This window comes from Anarrhichthys ocellatus, unplaced genomic scaffold (assembly GCF_004355925.1).
Source record: "Anarrhichthys ocellatus isolate YVR2014 unplaced genomic scaffold, GSC_Weel_1.0 scaffold91, whole genome shotgun sequence".
In the NCBI taxonomy this organism is placed as follows: Eukaryota; Metazoa; Chordata; class Actinopteri; order Perciformes; family Anarhichadidae; genus Anarrhichthys; species Anarrhichthys ocellatus.
In genome coordinates this window covers 732,341-753,111 of record NW_022280121.1, presented here as the reverse complement: position 1 = coordinate 753,111, position 20,771 = coordinate 732,341, and the positions used below count along the sequence as shown (strand labels likewise).

Sequence of the window (20,771 nt, the reverse complement as noted above, 5' to 3'; positions counted from 1 at the left end):
GCTGTGTGTGGATTTTTTTTTTTTGCAGTTAACCATTCTTTTTTTGTTTTGTTTCCATTTTTTTCTGTGCGTTTTTGTGTTGTTTGTGTTTGTGGTGTGTCTCCTGTCTGTCTGTCTGTCGTCCTCTCTCTCTCCTCTGGTCAATGCTCTGCTGCTGTCTAGCTTTGAGCTTCGTGTTGTTATTTGGAACACTGATGACGTAATTCTAGAGGACGATGGTTTCATGACAGGAGAGAAGATGTCTGACATCTATGTCAGGGGGTAAACACGCGATTCCATCGCATGGCTCGTACAATACCTCCCTTCCTTCCTCCTGGACTCATTTATTTCTTCCCTTTCTCACTTCCTGCCTCAACCCTCCATCCAGCACGTAACCTTGCTTGTCTTAAACTCTCCAAATAGCACGCTCAAAACTATTGCCAAATGAAAAATGAGTTCAGTCAGGATCAAACCACATAAACAACTTGCTGAGTACAATCATGATCATAGTCGTATATATGCCAAAATAATCCACAGATATGCTGAGATTGAAATAAATACATACATAAAGTGGTTCAAGTGTAAGAGAAATTGATATTTTTGAACATAATCAACTGACATTATCATGACTAACTACAGGTTGTTGTTTTTTGTCAAACTACCATTTTCTTTTTTGTTACACTGCGATTTTATTTTATTTTGTTAAACTACAGTACAATTTCCTTTATTGTAAAACTTCTATTTTATTTCCTTAAACTACCATTTTTTTGGTCAAACCTTTTACTTTGTCAAACTAACATTTCGTTAACCTACTTGTTTCCCTTTTTTGTTAAACTATCATTTTCATTATTTATTGTCAAACTACTATTTTATTTCATTAAACAATCATTTTATATTTTGTCAAACTACTATTTCCAAAGTCAAGCTTGTTTAAGGTTTGGTCCTGTATTATTGATTTTACTTGAAGTAAAGATATTTGTGATTTCAATTTGATGGTGTTTGGAGCTTGTTGCATGTATATCAGTAAAGAATATGCATGGCAGTACGACAGAGCTCCGATGTGGACCCTTTCTAAGGTGCAGTTACATTAGTCTTCTGTCCAATGAATTTGCATCACATTGAACCCCCAAAAAATAAATAGGGAATGTATGCCTTAATTCATTTATCATATGAACCGCCATTAAAGTGAATGGAAGACGCAGCAAATGTTCACAGGCTTGCAGTATAATGTGACCATCGACGAATAATAGAGCAATGGGGTAACTAATAACATAAATAATGTCTCAATTGTCCCAGTAGGCGATGTCAGTACAGAATGCACAATAAAACCAGTTTAAAGAACTGACACCTAAATGCAATGCAGCCATTATTAATGACTTCATTGTAATTGAGGTTTTATTGTCGTTACTTGTGAAATCTCTAAAAGGATATTAACTTAAACTCCTGTTTAAAGTTATGTCAGTGTTTTGCGGAGCCTCCAAAATCCTGCATCTGAACAAAACTAATTTTCCCGTCAGCTGACTTGGTGCCACCCATAGATGTATCACCACAGGACTGCACTATAACAAACTGGGTGCCATCCTCAAACAACCCTAAATACATGGAGGATAATAAGAGTATTTATGCAGTGTTGTAGAAAGTTAGTTGCTGACCAAACTGTCTGCATTGACAGTAAAGAAGGGAAGATGGGGTTGTTCCAGATGGATCCAACATTGTGATTCAGTGGTTATAATTCAGTTGTTGGGTCACATGGAGCAGGCATGTTTTAGTGACCTTGTGTCTTTTGTAGCCAAGCAACAACCCAACACTTTCTCACATTAACCCCAGTCTAATGTATGCCAGTGCATCTCAATTACCAAATCACAGCACTTGCCTTCACATTTTTCTACTATTCACTGAGATGTTTTTGGTTTTGAGAACTGAGAGTACAGCTTCCCTCCTGTTCCTCCTCACTAATAAAGCCAGTCTCACTCTACTGTTAATGAAAGAGCTCCAGTCAGCAGAGACTGACCTCATAGCCTTTGATCCTCTGCTATCTGAATCCAGACACTGAAGATGAAAGTTTTAGTTTTTTAAGGAACATTTCAGGAAAATTTCACTAATGGCATTTTTGCAAGCTTTGTGTATGCATGGCTTTGAAAATAGTGTGAAGCTCCAACATCAAATCAGGTTTTATGTATCATTCAACTTTTTTGTCATTATCTCACACACAATCTGATTTGCTTTTGGGGAGCCACATTATGTGTTTTGATTATGTCCTATTAGCATCATCTCTCTTGTTGGCACACTGGTACATTTAACCTGTCCTATGCTCTTGTTTAAATCAACAAAATGAATATTCAGTAACTGACAGACAATTGCAATTCCCTTCTTAATATAACTTAGAAGTGCATGACTGACAAAATCAAACATCTATCCACTCATCCAAACCATGATCCTGTAGGTCAACCTAACTTTGCTCTATCGTACTTCCTGCAGATGGCTGAAAGGGCAGCAGGAGGACAAGCAGGACACAGATGTGCACTATCACTCCCTGACTGGTGAAGGCAACTTCAACTGGCGCTTCGTCTTTCCCTTCGATTACCTCATGGCTGAGGAGAAGATTGTAATCTCTAAGAAAGAGTCTATGTTCTCCTGGGATGAGACTGAATACAAGATCCCTCCTCGTCTCACGCTGCAGGTCTGGGACGCCGACCACTTCTCTGCTGATGACTTCCTGGGTGAGGCCTGATGGGAACAATTACAGAACTTTCCATCTGATGTTCCACAACAAAAATGCTGAAGTGTCACCATCCTTTTTGTCTTTGACTATCACCACTCGCAGGTGCGATTGAGTTGGACCTGAACCGGTTCCCTCGTGGCGCCAAGACAGCCAAGCAGTGTTCCCTTGGTATGATCCGAAACGAGCAGGAGCTGCCCACTATTTCCATCTTCAAACAAAAGAGGGTCAAGGGCTGGTGGCCGTTTGTAGCCCGCGATGAGAACGATGAGATGGAGCTAACGGTGAGTTGTGAAATACAGAGCACAGCAGCATGACCAAAGTCACAACTGCAGTTTGGCACCACATGTGAAATCATCATCTTGAAATTACTTAAAAAATAATTTCAAAACAGCAGCTAGAAAGCCACCCCCAACGGAGTAAAATCTGAATTGAATTCAACATTATAAAGAAGAATGCAAGTAAACAAAGAGCAATAAAAGCAATAACATTAAAGTACAAAATACAGGAAAGTGTATGTCTAAACCTTTCCAAGAAAACACTATGTTCAATAAACTGGTGGTGGGTCCCAAGAAGATTGGAAACCTCTCCGTTCATCTATACAGACAGAACAGAGAACCAGATCGAAAGTATTTGTATACTCAAGACATCTAGCTGATTGATTAATTTGGATATATCGCATTGTCATGTTGTCATTGCAGGGTAAGGTAGAAGCTGAGCTTCATCTGGTGACAGCAGAGGAGGCGGAGAAAAGTCCTGTAGGGCTCGGACGAAATGAGCCTGATCCACTGGAGAAACCAAAGTAAGATATTGACGTTTATTCAAAATATATGGATTTAAAACTCACAAACACACACACACACCTTTTTCACTATTCAAATTTGAGGATGGTTGTATGGTGCGGTCCCTTAAATCTCCTTAAGAAAAACATCACAGTGCAAAAAGCAGTGAATCAAATGTTATAAATCACAATAAATCAGGACTTCATATTTGATAAACGTGATTTGGGCTTTTTGCACAGTAGTCAAAAGGCAGTTTCTCCTCCTACCATCTCTTCAACTGTCTCCCTCTGTCTCTCCCCTCCTTTCTGCGTGCGACTCCCCCTTTCTCCTTACCATTTCTTCCCGTTTTTGCCTCCATCTACATTCCTTCCTTCCTTCCTTCTTTCCTCCCTCTCTCTACCTCCTTCCGCAAAGTCGCCCGGACACCAGCCTTATTTGGTTTCTGGGCCCCCTGAAGTCCATTCGTTACTTCATCTGGCACAACTACCGCTGGCTGATCCTCAAGGTCCTGGGGCTGATACTGCTGCTGCTCATGCTGGGCGTCTTCCTCTACTCACTCCCTGGCTACCTGGTCAAGAAGATGCTGGGGGCCTGATGCGCTGGTAGCCTCCGCCCCCTCCTCTCTGTCTTTGCTTCTCTATTTAGACCCTTTGCATCCTGGATTTTCGTGTCCCAGCTCCTCTTCTCCTGTCCTGCCAAAACTCAGTTTCTTTGTTTTCTCTTGTTTACTCCTCTGTTGTCTCAGCTATAGAATAGTCTCTTTTTTGCTGTATATTGTCTCAAATATTTGCTCAAGCCAGTGTCTTTTGCCACCAAGTGCCATTACACGTCTTAATCGACCAACTGTTCGGTATAGAAACACACAGGGACGTTTTTTTAGGCCTTGGAGAGCCAGGCAGCCACCAAATGCCTCATATACATATTCAGCAAATAGGATGGATGGTAGAGGTGGGAAAGATTCACATGTTTCCAGCTTGCAAGTTGTCACGACCATGGTTGATGTGCATTGACAACATAACACAATACTCTTGAGTTAATGACTTAAGCTGACAAGAGGCAGCTATGTTTCTTTGGTTTTCTTTTGTTATGTGTTCAGGAAAACTGCACCTAAAAAAAGAGAATAATATAATAATCACACAAGAATATGAATAACTGTTTCAAGTGTTCTGTATCATATCCTGAATATGAATACAATCAGGAGTTGAATTAAACTAAAATACAATTATAGTATTGACAATGAAAGCATCAAACCCCTCAGAGGTACCAATGGTTGTCTGGTTATAAAAAAGACTGGAGAAACATCAGTGTTTGGAGTTGTTGGTCAGTCATCCATCCATTTTTATCAACATATTATTAGAAATGTGAGCATGCTGTTGTAAAAAAACACATCCAAATAGATGCAACACTAATGCCAGCTTTCTCTTTTACCCATGTTTCATCCCATTTCTCTCTCCCCTCACTCACCCTTCATTAACTCCTTCCTCCATCCACCTTCACCAAATTCTTTACTTTCCTCTTCCTAAAATCTCCATCCCTCTAGCCGCCCTGACACTACCTTCCTGTGGTTCCTGAGCCCACTGAAAGCCATCCGCTACCTGGTGTGCAACCGCTACAAGTGGCTGATCATCAAGATAGTGCTTGCCCTACTGCTGCTCATCATGCTGGGCCTCTTCCTCTACAGCATGCCGGGCTACCTTGTCAAGAAGCTGCTTGGGGCCTAAGAGGCTGCTGGGAGGACTGGGAGGGGGGTGGCCAGCCGGATAGATGGGGGAGCTGGTGGGCGCAAACCAAAAGGAGAGTACGAGGAGTCTCACCCACAGGAAGGGAGGCACAGGGAGGAGAAAGCGCTTTGGAAGTACGATTACATTATTTTCTTCGCTGTATGGAGAGAGGCTGAAACCACCCAAAATTACTTTTTCCTCCAAGTCATGAGAAACACTAACTGTCTAATCCTCCATCCAACCTGCAGCAAGCCTAAAGAAATGAATGCTCAGTATCTGAACTCCTGACTAAAAAGCAATCATTTTCTCAAAGTGTTGTAACCCAGGATATCCTTCTTCTTTTCAAGCAATGTTACATGACAATGAATGTGTCTTTATCTGTTTATTCAACTTTTAATCAGATTGCATGGACATTTATTTCAAGTGATGCTGTTGAATCTTAATCCCATTACTGCTACAATGTCTGCTGTTGTTTTAAGTTAATAGTCAACAAACGAACATTATGTTTGATAACGCTTTGCTTTAAACCCTATTTTTAGCATTTATAAGCACTATATTCACATTTAATAAAGGGTTAACTGTATAACACACTATGAGCAGAAATAAGGACATTAAAGTGTTATTAATGTACAGTTATTGTCAACAATTCTAGGTTCTCCTGTGAAGACATTTTATATTATTACATCTGTATTTTACTATATTATCATTTATTATCTGTTTATACAACATCCTCCTTATGGGTGCCCACAGGAGGAGTTATAGTTGTTGACAAATACATTAATAAACACTTATACTGCTTATAAATGCTGAGTAGGGGGGATTAAAGCAAAGTGTTATAATGTTTTTAAACTATTATAGGTTTTGCAGTCTTTGCACACTTCACTAATAATAATAATAATAATGTAGAAACAAAAATATAGATGTCTATTTTCCTAATTAAATCCAATGAGACATAGAACAAGATGACTCCAAAAGGGATTTGACAGGGTTAACTTCCACTTCAATGTTAAATCTCTTGGATCTAAGCAAACAAGCCAGACGGGTCAAATAGTATTTGCAAATAATTATTAAAAAAGAGAATAAAACTAAATGTTAGTCTAGTTTAAACTTAAAAGCAACAAATACTTAAAAGATTACTACTGTTTTCTACCATATTGTCCATATGCATGCATCATTGTAATAATTGACCACAGAGGTCATGTGTGTTGGCATGACTGTCTCTCCAAATCATCAACCTTCCTATTTTTGACTTTACAGATAATGTAAAGATGATTTCATGGGAATAATATTTAAGTGCACTTGAGTGAAGTGGTAAAAAGGGGGTCTGGGGTTGATTCTCTAAACTCTGGCTCCATATCGGATGGCATTGTTTGCAGTGTCTCTTAATCCCCCTTTCAAATTTGCCTGCGCCTGACCTCATTTGTGTTGAAGTCTTTGTTTGTAATTCTGTCTGTCACTGATTACAGAGTTATTGATTGCACTAAACTTGCCTGTTTTTACAATTTGTGTTTGTATATCTGGTGAAATGTGTCCGATATTTATTTTTTGTCTCTTTTGGCAATTTGAAATAAACTGAATTACATTGACAAGATTCCGATTGCCCTGAATATAACATAGCTTACATTTATTACACTTATTCGATACTGTATCAAACTGCGCCCCCCAACAAGTGTCTGTCAGTTTAGTAATGACAACTGGTAGAAAGCTACAGGTTGCATGGCATGTAGGATAGTACGCCATAAAAACGTTCTTAAAAAAGTCATAGTACAGTATGTCAGGAAAAGGTTATATATATATCACAAAACATCATAGTATAGTGTTTCATAAAAATAAAAAAATTATAGTGTACGTCATAAAACATTCCTAAAAAGCCATAGCAAAATAATTTTGCAAATAGCATAGAATATATTATAAAAATGTCAAAAATGGCATAAAGTATGTCAAAAAGAGTCGTAACAGTATGTCATCAAAAAAAGCATACCTCATGAAACTAAATGTGATATAAAGACAATGTGCATGTCATAAAATGTCAATGAAAATGTAATAAAAAGTAATTTTACAGTATGAAATAAAATGTCATAATAAAACTGGCTTAGTATAGTATGTCATAGATAAAATTATTAAAATAATGTCAGAATAGTACTCAGTGTGATAAGGGAGGAGGGGGCTAGTATATTATGTCATAAAAAAAACAAAATATAGTTTGTCACATTATGTACATTATGTTGAAAAAAGACGTAGTATAGGATGTCAAAAAGTGTGATAATATAGTCAAATGACAAAAGTCATAGTATAGTATGTTGGAAAAAAGTGAGAAAAATATTGTATTATGGTTGAAAATTAGTCTAGTGTGTCATTAAAATTCCTTAAAAATTATAGTATGATATGTCAGTCAAAGTCATAGTATAGTCATAAAAACCTTTCACAAAACGGCATACTATAGTATTCCATTAAAATGTAATGTGAGAATTTAATAACATAGTACACAGTATAGTATGTCAAAATATGTAATAAAAAGATGTATAGTATGCTATAAAAATGTAATTAATTCAAAATAAGTCATAGTATAGTATGCAATTAAAAAGGTCTTCAAAAGTCGGAATATTAACTCAGACTATAATATGTCAGACATGTAATTAAAAAAGTTATAGTATATTCTAAATAAATGTCATAGTATCGAATGTAATTAAAAGTACTAAAAAAGTAATTGTATAATGTGACATAAATAAGTCATAAATACCATTTACTATACTATAGTTAAATTAAATTTTAATCATCTGTGCTTCACCTCATTTACATTTAACACACTACTCGACTACTGCCTCACAATGCACCCCTTAACAAGCCTCTGTCAGGTTGAGAATCACATCTTAGATAACTAGTTTCATGGTGGTGCTCTGCCACTGTCCCTGAAATTACGTTACACCGACTGGTACTTGATCGTTGTTAGGATTTGCGGACTTAGTGGGAGTTTATAATGACTTTGTTATAGTAATGAAAGTGTTCGTAATATCCTACTTCCACCAGCGTAATTATTTAGCCCACTACTGTTCTTGGCTAGAGACCTACTCTGCGTGGCTGGTTGAGGCAGAGATGATTGGTTAGGACTAGGCATTGATCTTGAGGAGTTAGGGTATGATAGGCCATTGAGAAGGACATAGGACCTGAAAAAATCAAATTACCGGTACCTCGGTGAGCATGGACGCCTGGCCAATCCTTGAGTTTGAATGCTACGCAGGTCCGGTCTCGCCAAGAAAAGCAGTGGGATTCCTAATAACGCTTCCACCCCTGTGACATATTCTCCAGAACTTTGCATGGAAATAATGAATGAAGATGAGTGCTGTTTAATCTCAGAATCTCTCTGTGCAGTCGTCCCAGTACCAGCATGTCATGGCTACTGAGCCCAGTGAGGACGATGTGTATCCTGGCCTGGAGGCAGTACAGGCTTCGCTGTGCGGTGCTGCTGGCTGCTGTGCTGGGTCTGCTTTTCCTGGCTCTGCTCTTCTACTCTTTCCCCTCAGAGCTCAGCCATAAGCTGTTCAACACTGCTGGATAAAACCACCGTATTGTACTATTTTGTATCCACTTTGTATCCCATTTGAACTGTTCTTACCAATATTGGAGTTACTTGTTACAATTATTTGTTTTTTATAAGACTGTAAAAATAAAAACTGCAACCTCTCCATTATCTATTATTTTACAGTGAATATAAATCCTTTTACACATCCTCTAAAGATTCCTCACACTGTCCCAGTTCTGCTGATTCCAAGTTGAGTTTGGATTACGGCATCTAACCTGTAAGAGAATCAAAGATGTCAGATGAATGATCTTGGAGTGATGAGGAGAGGCATTCATTTCTGCCCGATATAATGTATAGATTGGATTATTTGAATACACTAGGGCTGACACTAACTATTATTTTTCCTTATTGTTTTATCTGCCAATTATTGTCTTGATTAATTCATTGATCTTTTTGTACTATAACATGCCAGAAAAATGTACATAACAGGTTTCCACATTTGCTTGTTTTGCTCGACCAAAATTATTCAATTAGCTACTCGAATGTGGCAAAGGAAAGCATTTTCAAATCTTATTTACTTACTTTACATAATTTAGTTAGTCAATAGACTAAGCAATTAATCATTTTGCCGAATACAAGGTGTATAATTATAAAAAACACTACATTACATTATGATATTATGCATCTCGCTTTATAGTACCTTACTGCTTTTTTACTTTTTCCCATACTATAGCTAGGAAAGTTCTTCAATCCTCACACTAATTGAATACCTGGAAAACAATGTGACATATACAAGAAAACTATAACAGATACATGAACATGAACACACACATACTCAGTTCAAAGACTGTTGCAGCAACATCCGCAGCTCTGTGTTCTCCTGCTCCAGACTCTGAGTCTCAGGGACGAGCTCAGAGATCTCTGTCAGGACGGCCCTGGAAACAAAAAAACACAAAACAAGTGAGTACAGAGGGTGTTTGCATTGTGCGTGCATGCGTATGCGTGCGTGTGTGTGTGCATGGGTGTTACTGACAGGTACTGCTGTAGTGTGTTCTCTGTGGCGTCCCAGAGTTTCACTTTGTCTTCAGAGATTATATTGCCCATATTCTCCCAGTAGGCTTCATTCTCTGAAGTATTCCAGGCCTCTACATGAAAACTATGATTTTGGCTCGCTGAGCTCTCCCTTAGAAAGCACCAGAAAAACATAAGCATCACATAGAGAAAGACTGTGGTGTCATAATTTCATGTTCAAATCTCACAGACAGTACAATTGACAACCCTAATACAGCCTCTGTTGGTGTGGAGATACAGTAATGATTGAGAGTAATCTATTGCTCATGAATAAGTAGTTTAAATTAGTGCTTACCTGGACCTCATGTGCTGCTCGAGGAAACTCTTTAGAGCAGGCAGAATATGGTTAGGATTGATGAATTCAGAGGTCAAATGAGTCATAGCCTTGGTCTCCAAATCCTCTTCCTTGTTACTGGATTCACCCGACTCAACACAAACATCCTGCAGGCAGACAAAATAGTACTAATTACAATCCTCTTGTATGTCAAAGACTCAAGGCTATATTTTCCACAAGCATTAATCCACAGCAAACCTGATCTCTGCCCCTCCTGACCTCAGTCTCTTCTCTCTGCTGATGTTTGTACTTTAATAAGAATTCAGCCAACTTGGGCACATCCTCCTCTTCCATGCCAAAAGACTGGAAGAGAAGGCAAGATGGCAGGTTGTTCAGTATTTGATCCATACAGTCCAACAGTACACTGATGCATTACACTACATGAACTCACGCAAAGCAGAGAGCCCAGCTTCACAACAGTCTGTTCTTCCTTCTCCAGAGGAGCCAGTAGGTTTAGGAGTTTATCCTCCATCAGGAAGCCCTGAGACAGAAGGAAGGGACACTTTTGGTTGAAGATGCTTGTCACATAATGTCATAGATGATTGAATAGAGTTACTAGAACAACCAAAACCTGTTCCAAAATTCACACAGGCCCCTGTTTTTAAACCTATCATTTAATAGTTCAACATTTTAGGAAATACTTATTTGTTATTTGGCTGAGAGTTAGGTTAGATGATTGATTCTCTTCTGTATGGCATATATGAAGCTACAGCCAGCAGCAGCTTAGCTTAGCATAAAGACTGGGCCAAAGGTAACAAAACCCAGCCATCAGAACATGTAAAGCCCACAAATGAACACATAACATATTTGTATTAGCCATACACGAATCAAAGTGTAAAATCAGCATGTTGTGTTATGGGGTTATGTACCAGACTTTTCTTGGAAATGACTTCATGGTGTCTTGTCTCAGTGTGACTAGAAGAGACTTAAACCATTTAAAGGACGGACAAGAGAGTGTTATTGATCTTTTTTATCTTATATTTATTTAACTAAAGTGTATCTCCTAAAATGTAGATTTCCTTTAATATATTGTATGCTTAAAGACATGTTATTACTCATTGTTTTGATGTAAATATATTTATCATTTGAAAAAAAAGACTTGTGTCAACTTCTTGTCCGCTTCTGTACACACATCTGCTTAATCAACTCTTCCAGTGATAAACATTAACAATGAACTTGTTTCTCACCGCCTCATCACACAGCAGCTCCATCACTTTTTTCAGTGTCTCCAAAGACTGCTTCCCTTCCTCCACCTCTGCACCACTCTCACTCTGCACCGTTTTCCCTTCCTTGTGCATTTCCTTATCCATGCTCTCAGTGTCAGTCTCCGGCCTAGGCCCAACTGAGAGATCCATCATCCTCTGACTACACTGTAAATTCTGCCCGGCGTGAAACAGCTGGGAGACAGTCTGGCGGGCAGGCATCCTGGCCTGTTTCTGAGGCTGGATGGGACCAGAGAGCTCCATGAATTCCAGGGGAGTTCGCTCCCAGGCTAAACCAAGGTGCTCCTTGCAGATCAGCGAGTCGATGACCAAAACCCTCTCCACTAGTTGCTTCACCTCCGCATCAATCATAAGCCACATCTCCTCAAATTGTCTGGCATCAGCATCTGCAAAGTGCCTGCATGAAGTGGATGGAGGTGTAAAGAAAAGAGAAGAAATTCTGTCCCACAGCATGTCAGTGTTACTTAAAACAGGATGATTATGACTTACTTGATATTCTTCTGAATGTGTTCGTATTGCTGGATTTTGTGTTTGTATTCCTCAGGCAAATGCTGGCTCTTTTTTGTAAACTGTTTGTTCTCACTGGAAGACTTAGTACGAAGGTTTCTAATCTCTATGTCCAGTCTGAAACACAAAACCAGCAGAACAAACAGAGAGTGAATTAGATATACCAGTGTGTACGTGTGTGTGCAGGCATGCGTACATACGTGCATGAGAAAAATCAACTACCTGATGGCCCTTTTCTTCATACGGTTCAGATTTAATCTCTGTACTGGTACCTCAACTGTTGGCTTCATTAGTTTTAGAGCCGTGATTATTTGGCTGGCCTTTTTGTGTTGATGGTGTCTCTCCAGAACCTGCAGAGGCAAAACTGGAATGTTAGGGCACTCAAATACTGGGCTTTTGTATGTCAAATGGTAACCCAGTTGAAACGTTTCTTCTTGGCAATGTAATCACAATCACTACTTCTATATACTATATTATTGGTTTCTGAGGCTGATCACAAAAGTTTCATTCAAAGGATAAGCTATTGGTGTCCATCTTGATATTTGTACAAACCTGACAGCTCATATTCCATTTTTGCTGAAAATAGCCATTGTTGTCAATGGTCTCCAACGTGTGATTTTGAACTTTTGCATCATACTCCTCCACTTTTTTCATCCACTCCATTGACCTCCCCAGCTAGAAATAGATAAGATATCATTAGATACAGAGTTGATATACTGTATGTTAGATATAAGATATGAATGAAGATGAAAGCAGACTGAAGGTTGAGTATGCATGTGTAGCTGTGTGTGTGTGTGTGTGTGTGTGTGGTTTATTTTAGTTCTCCTGACCTCTTCCTCACAAAGTTCCATAATGCGTTGTTCCCATTCAGTCTTGTCTTTTGTAAGTAAGACTTCACTTTCCAGCTGATAAACTCTCTACATACAAGGGCAACCATTAGTGGGAATGACAACATTGGCATAAACAAGACTAAAAAGAGTGGACAACCATGGTAGCAGCACAGCGGTGCTTTGAGCTAACTGCTAACTTTAACATGATAACATGCTCACTAGGCTAACAAGCTGAGGTTAGGCACTTTAATGTTTATCATGTTCACCATCTTAATTCTGCACGTTAGCAAGCATGCTAACATTCTAAACACAAAGCACATCTGAGGCTGATAGAAACGTCAGTTTTGCAGGTATTTGGTCATAAACCAAGTGCTGGAAGAATATAAAATTTGTATCTGATGATGCTAGATCGAAAGTCAGAAGATCACCAAAGTTATTACAAAAAAATCATGAGGGAGACATGAGTGCTTCTGTACTAAATTTCATGGAAATCCATCAAAATTTTGTTGAGACATTTTACTCAAAATCACAATGTGAACCTCATGGTGGTACTGAAGGGGATCCTTGTCATTCATAGAGCCATGCTAGCCAGAAAGATAAAACAATCGTGCAAATTGAATCAAGACAATAAATGAATTCCCTGTCGCTCACTGACGCATCTGATTACCCTTTGTAGATTAAAATGCAATCTATAAATTATTTAAAGCTGCTTCTTGACTGAGATCTGGGTCCCACCGAAATCTGGGCCAGCTCCTCCCTGTAGGCCTTTGTCAGGGTTTTGATCTGGTTCTTCATCATCTCTATCATCAGGTCTAGCTCCTCTTCCTGCTTCCTCAAGTCCTTAACAAAACGATCATCTCCAACTTTCATCTCCTGTTCAGACAACACACAGGAAATTAACTTATGAATGGACAAGGCCACTAGCTACGAAGATATATAGATAGATATATAGATATATAGATAGATAGATAGATAGATAGATAGATAGATAGATAGATAGATAGATAGATAGATAGATAGATAGGCGTACCTGTTGCAGGTCTTTTATAAGTTTTTTATTGTCTTCTATGATAGCAGCACATAACTGCTGCTGGTTGTTCAGGGCCTCCTGGAGATCCTGAGGGATCACCTTCTGCTTGGCTATCGACCAGCCTCTGGTGATCTCCTGGAATATCTCCTGACTGGATTTGACTTCATTCTCCAGCCGCTCCAACCTGGACCAAGATGGACAAACATGATGAAAAACAGGAGGAAAGAAAGACAAAAGGGTAAGGATGGTGTGGACGATGTATAGAAAGTCAGATTACCCCTTTGTTTTTTTAAATGTATGTTTATATGGTGTTGGTTTAGGTATGGTAGTAAAAGAAACAATGGTGAATTAAATGAAATTACCTAATTCTCCGAGCTTCCTCTAACTCTGTCCTTCGCATGGACTCTTTGGCGTCAGCTGCAACTTGGATGTTGGTTACTAATGTCATCAAATCTCTCTGCATGTTGATCATCCTCTGAGGAGTGATTAGCTAACACAAAAAAGGACAGTTTCTTTCTGAGTACATGGCAGGAAATTGCTCTCAAGTAAAATAGTAGGTCACTATATTAACAATAATATAACCAGTAGCTAATTTTGAAAAATACATAACTTAATATCACTTGATATCACCGCCCTTGTAATGTCAAATTAAGTGAACTAAAATGCAACAGGAGCTTGCTCAAATTGTGGCAGCGAGCACCCACACACACACACACACACACACACACACACACACACACACACACACACACACACACACACATATATATATTTCATATTTACAATTTGCCTATATTAGCTTAGTTTAATCCAAACAATTAGCCATAATATTACAATTCGGCATTACTTTAGCCACAAAAGGATTTGGAAACTAAACAAACCTTTTCACTTTCCTCAACCTCCTCCTCTGGAGGCTGGCTCTCCGAGGCTGGCTCCTCATCGAGCTCCTCATCGAGCTCCTCGCGGGCCTCCATAGTGGGGTTTACTTCAATATCCTGTGTGGAGACCCTGAAGGTTGTATGTAAACGAAATGATGTAAAAAATAGATTAAAACTGCAGTCTCTGAATATTACTAACCCACATGATATTATTATTATAACTATTACCATAACAAATAATCCATGCTGCAAGACAACCAACATTACAATAGGATTAATACTTTTTCACGGTATTTACGGTAACGTTAAACGTTAACTAGCACACTTACGTGTTCTTAGCCTCTTGATTTTCGGACAACACAGAAGGTTCAGACTCCTCTTCTTGATCCTTATCAACTTCTTCTATATTAAGAGTCTGCTGTATGGACGTTATTGGCATAAACTGTTAAATATTGTAATGATCGTGGAGATAACAAAGTAACAGGTCTGTGTCGCCGCAGTCTGTTTGGTAAACGTTGGTATGGTGACAGTGCAGAGTGACGCGTGCTGCCTTCAAGTGTCCCTCGTAAGATTTAAACTTCAAGATCATGTACACAAAAAAACAACAAAAATAACAACATACTGCATATTTAGAAATTATTTTCTTTATGTTTCACTTTCAACGCTCTCTGGCTCTGAGCCTTGCAGGTTTTCATTCAGCATGTAGGTAGTTTTTGTCTACAAAGTGTATTAACATTTTTTTTTATTTGCTTTATATCTTAAATAAAAAAGTAATAAAATTCCAAAAGTACAAATGAAGAAACAATAATTCTGTGGCCCCAAGAAGCTCATGAGACAAAGCTTGGACGTCCACTAGCAGATGCTGATACACCAATACAGAATAGAGACACAACAGGGACTATGCATCACATTGATTCGATTTTGAATATGTGGATTATCACAAAGAATCAAACAACACAGGGCATGATGTTTGTCTGTCCTTTGTGCCAAGATGGTGAGCACTTCCAGGAAATTAACCTTGTTTTGAGTGGTTGACGATCGACAATATACAGCAAGATATAGATACATTTTTCACATTATAGTAGTAGCAATGCCGAGAGAGTGAACCACCGAGTCTGGCATACAGCATAAGTGGCGTGGTGCTGCCATCTGGTGGCAGCATCATATTTCCAAACTTCTGTAATATAACTCAAGGCAGGTTTTGGACATTCTGCACCACACCAATATTGTCTGTTTTCTCCAAAAATTTATTTTTTCTGGAAAGGTTTGGATTCAGTTTTTTACACATGTTTTATTGGCAAGGCTCTATGGTGACCATTTAGGAAATTAAAATTAAAAGGCTCATTAACTCATAGCATTTTTACAGGACAGGTACAGTGGGTACGGAAAGTATTCAGACCCCTTTAAATGTTTCATTCTTTGTTTCATTGCAGCCATTTGCTAAAATCAAAAAAGTTCATTTTATTTCTCATTAATGTACACTCAGCACCCCATCTTGACAGAAAATAACAGAAATGTAGAAATTTTTGCAAATTTATTAAAAAAGAAAAACTGAAATATCACATGGTCATAAGTATTCAGGCCCTTTGCTGTGACACTCATATTTAACTCACATGCTGTCCATTTCTTCTGATCCTCCTTGAGATGGTTCTACTCCTTCATTGGATTCCAGCTGTGTTTAATTAAACTGATTGGACTTGATTAGGAAAGGCACACACCTGTCTATTTAATAAATGGTATTAATTTGCATGCAATAAAAATGGCCAAATATTGATTAAAAGTTTTTACAGTGAGGGAAAAGTATCATTAAACATTAAACACTGCTACAAGTGAGGGCTTTAATGTTTAATGTTCTTCATTTTGAGCAAAATGAAAAAAGTGACATGAGCTGCAACTTCAATGTTATATTCAGAAGCTGACTGGAGGTGGCGCTACAGTCTTGTGATCAAAATTCTAATTAGGATCCACAAACTAATATACTTGAAACGTTTCCTTTTTGACAAGATGCATGTTTCAAACACATGCAGATTAAGCAGCACTCTCATGTGCAACGTTCAAAAACAAATCCAGTGCACTTACATGCTTAAAATTCAGACTTTCTAATTCACCCACACACTCCAAACAAATGATAAATGTCTTCTCAAGCTGATGGCAAGATGGGCACTCTCTGGATGTTGACACAAACAAATCCACACATGGGTCAGATGTTCCTGCCCTGAGGAGTGCCCCCCTACCGTCCCTGCCCGTTGGCAGCTATCATGCTCGCCATCACCCCCCCGGGGCACCTCGCCGCTCTTTTGGCCTCAAGTGGCCTCAGTTGCTACTGAGCCAAAAGGGATGTAAGTCAGCCAGCAAAGGTTTCTGACATATGATCCAGCATCTGTGATGTCACCAACAGCTGACTTGTCATAAGACCTTTGTGAAAGGGGGGAAGTAAGGGATGAATGAGGAGAAGGCCTTATTTTCAACAGACCCTTAGCTGGAACGCTGAGTGCTTTTGCATCAAGCTTCAGAGATTACAAACTGAATGACTGCCATTAGAGAGTGATTCTATAATCTATTATAATACCATAAGCTAGGGATTGACAGACTTTGACCCCCACTCGCAGGTGTATAATAAGCCCCATTCACTCTGCATATGCTTCGTGAGAGAGGGTGCATGAGTGTGTGTCTGCTAATTCCAACCCCCAGGGGCATATGTTTACTCCTTCTTCAACAAAGCATCATATTCATTGCTCAGGGGTTGAGAGGTGCAAAATCTAAGCCTGACCTTCAGCCAGTTAACCAACTCACAGCTTAGAGTGTTGGTGGTGGGGAGGGGTTGCATAACAACTTAAGTCCTGCCTAACAGTTTCTTAATATTGCAATAACGAAGGAGACGTTTGCTGCTCCGTAACACGGGGGTGCACTGTACAGAATACAGAAGAGTGGAGGCCGGCTGCAGAGGACAGCAGAGAATTCAAAGGCATTTAGTCTAGCGGAGGCCGTGACCTTCTCAAAGAACAAATCATTCATTTAACAAGAATTAGATTGAACAAACAAAAGGGGAAGGCCAGATTCAGGAACAACATGACAAGTCTCTGCCTACTCCTCTATCAAATATGAAATGTACTGGCCTTGTATCAAGGTAACTTGTGCAAAGAAAAGTATGTTTTGCCATCACCAGGAGCAACTATTGCAAACGGGTATACAGATTTCCCCCAACATAACTATGTTGCCTCTAAATGTTCAGCTGCACAACCTTCACATAGAGAGATTCAGGGATTTGTTGCCCTCATAATTGTAGTAACTAAAATGATATCAAGGTCTGTGCAGTGAAGCCCACGTCTCTTACAGTCCTCATTTCTTATCAGGCATGGTCTGAGGAGGGGTTTGTGTTCAGCCACTGAAACATCGACAATCCTCAGTTCAGCTCCAGCCGTCATGCTCCAACATTTCTGCTTTATTCCCTCTTCAGCTATAAAAAAAAGTAAACTAACGAGTTCAAACATTACAGTTACCCAGAGCTAAAGAAAAGAACAAATTGTTGCACAATTTTATGGTCTGGATTTATAAAAATGACAATTTTTATTGTCCATCAGCATTCAAGAGAACAATTGATTGTTTTCTTCATCTAACATCGGCTCTATTTGAGGAGGTTTTTAGATGATGACAAACTTGTTAACTGTACTTTCTTTCTAGAAATGTATCAATACAATTTTTTATTTATTTAAACTGTTGGAGTCTAGTTTTGGAATAATACTGGCGTTTTTATAGCGTGTGTATTTTAGATACAGTGTGCATTTATGACCAAATTACAATTATTACAGATGGTTTTGTCCCAGTGCATTGCTGAAGGGACTAGATTTTTGAATTAAAATGAAACTGTGCAAGGCACTACTATGCTACAATGTTTAAATTTAAGATGAATTTGTTACCATTTTGTATGTAAATCAATATGCAATAACTGCCATAATAATTTATTTTGCAAATTTCTACAGATTGTCCATTCTAGTGGTCATATAGTTTTCTACAAAATGTCTAACACATAAAAACATTCTCCTTTTAATCCAGCAGAGAACTAGAGCAAGCAGTCAAGATCAAGATATTAGTCAGTTTACAAAATCATATTAATTTCTTCCACATAAACTGTAACACTTTGTAACTTACAGTAATTTATTATTCTCAGTCATTGTTTCTTATCAAAGCTCTTTGAGAGTGGATTAGGTGTACAATAATTATGTGTGGCATTAGGCCATGATTACTAATGGCTTGTGTTATTTTTGTTGCACTGCAGTCGGTTCAGTGAGAGAATAAATCAGCTGCCTTTATCATCGCATTGTATCATAAACCATACACAACGTAGCCCATTTAAAACAAGTAATGAAGCTTTGGGGTTATTCAAGTGTGTAAAAGTGTGCACACTTACAGTTAAAATGAAAAATGTTGTTCTTGCAGCTAACTAAAAAAATCTTTGTATCTCTTTTACACAGCGACAATGAAGACTCCAAAGCTGACCTATAATAAAGGTGGCTGCCTCTATCTCTCAAGGGAAAGTATGAGGGACCAAAGACTAGGAAATTAAATACTTCAACTTTAAAAAAAATACTGTCTTTTTGTCAGATGTGGAGCCAACAACTAAATATCATAGATCTAAATCCAGAGTCCGACTCACGAGGCACTTTACAACCTAAAACTGCTGAACTAGAGCATCTGTTTTGGTCAGTTTTGCAGTGTACATGGGACAATTTCAAGAAATGCAGTGATTTAAATGTGTTTATATGAATAAATGTCGCTGCATACAGAAGTCTGTCAGCTAATGATCCAAAGTAATTTGGCAAAATGTGATGTAAGGCTATAAACCTTAGCTGAAAACAGTGATGGGAAGTAACTAAGTACATTTACTCAAGTACTGCACTTCGCTATAGTTTGGTGGTTGAATTATATATGATGCTACTACCACTGTATTTCAGATGGAAAATGTGTTGGTAAATAAATACATGTTTTAAGACATATTACATCTACTCATTCTCCTGCATAGTAACATCCCAGTAAATGTACAAATATTGCTATTTTTGAAATCAAAAAGAAAAGATATCTCCCACTTTTCTATTTCAAGTTTCCCCGCCACACTTCTGGTTGCATATTGATCCATGATTGGCTACTAACCAGTTGTTCACAAAAAGCACTTTCTCCTCTTCAGCAGATGAATGCAGGCTTCTGTGTCAAACTCTAAACATACATCATTCTGCAGAGAGAACTAATGTGCAAAAAAACTAAAAGAGTAGAGGGGGGCAGGGGTTAAAATGAGCTCCATGTACATTATTAAACGTCTGCTTATAAGTTAAGGCATTTATAGTCCAATGCTAACAATATAACATAGGATATAGTAGGCTAATGCACACCAAATGTAGACATAATGAGTACTTCTTCTTTTAAAGCTGCAGGCTACATTTTTCTGCCAAACTTGTGCTCTCTGAATGCAGGACTTTTCATTGTAAAGGAGTGTTTTGATTGGGATATTACTACTCCTACTACTGAATAGTTGTTTCACCATTGACTGTAAATCACTACACAGCTTTTTCCATCGGTTCTCTGATTAACGTGGCGGCCTCAGGTCCATTTTTGCCGGGACCTTTCATGACGTTCAGGCCCGCTTAAGGACCCGGTGTGGTGCAGAAAAAGCAACGAGGCTGAACGGGAATCAAAGCTGTCATTCTTGAGCTGCGGGCCGCTCAACACACTCCACTGTGCGGGAGCGCGAATGACAAAAGCCCGTGTCTTTAGCCGCAACCGGATCATGACTCGGCATATGCGTAATGCTCTTAGACCTGCTGATGGCCAGCAGTGGCTGCGCTCCACAAGACCAAAAAGCCAAAGGAGTTTAACGGATGTGTTGCTGCGATTATTTGGCCAATCTTTATCCCACATCTAGATTAGCTGCTAATGACGGAGGAAAAACCTCGTTGCAAAAAACACACGCCATGCAACCCGAGAACAAGGGCCATTACTGTGTGAAGAAACAGGTTTAACCACAACACAACACAGGCTCTTTAGGCGTATAAATGCAGTCACATTCATGGAGTATTTAGGCCCTTTAAGCACAGCAACATAAATACTCCAAGTAAAAGGTATGCATTCAATGTAGAGAGGTAATAGCAAAAGTACTTTAAAGTATAAAAAGTAGAAGTACTAATT

At 38.7% G+C, this 20,771-nt stretch overlaps 2 protein-coding genes across 12 annotated transcripts in view; one reads left to right on the top strand and one right to left on the bottom strand.

Annotated features, from left to right (window-relative positions):
* otofa (otoferlin a) overlaps nt 1-8,559 on the top strand; it is a 67,660-nt gene extending 59,101 nt beyond the window's left edge. For 3 of the 9 annotated variants that reach the window (XM_031875439.1, XM_031875441.1, XM_031875436.1), the window contains exons 44-48: nt 163-261; nt 2,458-2,699; nt 2,804-2,982; nt 3,400-3,500; nt 5,021-8,559. In XM_031875439.1, coding sequence (XP_031731299.1) covers nt 163-261; nt 2,458-2,699; nt 2,804-2,982; nt 3,400-3,500; nt 5,021-5,201 — 802 coding nt within the window. In that variant the 3' untranslated portion in view covers nt 5,202-8,559. Of the gene's footprint in view, nt 1-162; nt 262-2,457; nt 2,700-2,803; nt 2,983-3,399; nt 3,501-3,894; nt 4,083-5,020 lie in introns of all 9 variants that reach the window. The other 6 variants (XM_031875445.1, XM_031875437.1, XM_031875444.1 and 3 more) reach the window with 5 other exon arrangements.
* On the bottom strand, nt 88-15,117 carry drc1 (dynein regulatory complex subunit 1 homolog (Chlamydomonas)). 3 transcript variants are annotated; one of them, XM_031875448.1, is made up of 16 exons: nt 14,924-15,117; nt 14,598-14,724; nt 14,079-14,206; nt 13,717-13,900; nt 13,422-13,559; nt 12,687-12,773; nt 12,409-12,531; nt 12,079-12,206; nt 11,839-11,973; nt 11,314-11,746; nt 10,518-10,607; nt 10,325-10,429; nt 10,088-10,233; nt 9,755-9,904; nt 9,557-9,656; nt 88-8,996 (listed from the first exon to the last, which is right to left on the bottom strand). In XM_031875448.1, the coding sequence occupies exons 1-15, from the start codon at nt 15,031-15,033 to the stop codon at nt 9,557-9,559; spliced, it is 2,184 nt and encodes a 727-aa protein (XP_031731308.1). In that variant the 5' UTR covers nt 15,034-15,117; the 3' UTR covers nt 88-8,996. The 3 variants fall into 3 exon arrangements, with proteins under 3 accessions (XP_031731308.1, XP_031731309.1, XP_031731307.1); XM_031875449.1 differs by having other exon boundaries at nt 88-4,587; XM_031875447.1 differs by lacking the exon at nt 88-8,996 and having other exon boundaries at nt 9,565-9,904.
* Between the last annotated feature and the right edge of the window lie 5,654 nt (nt 15,118-20,771).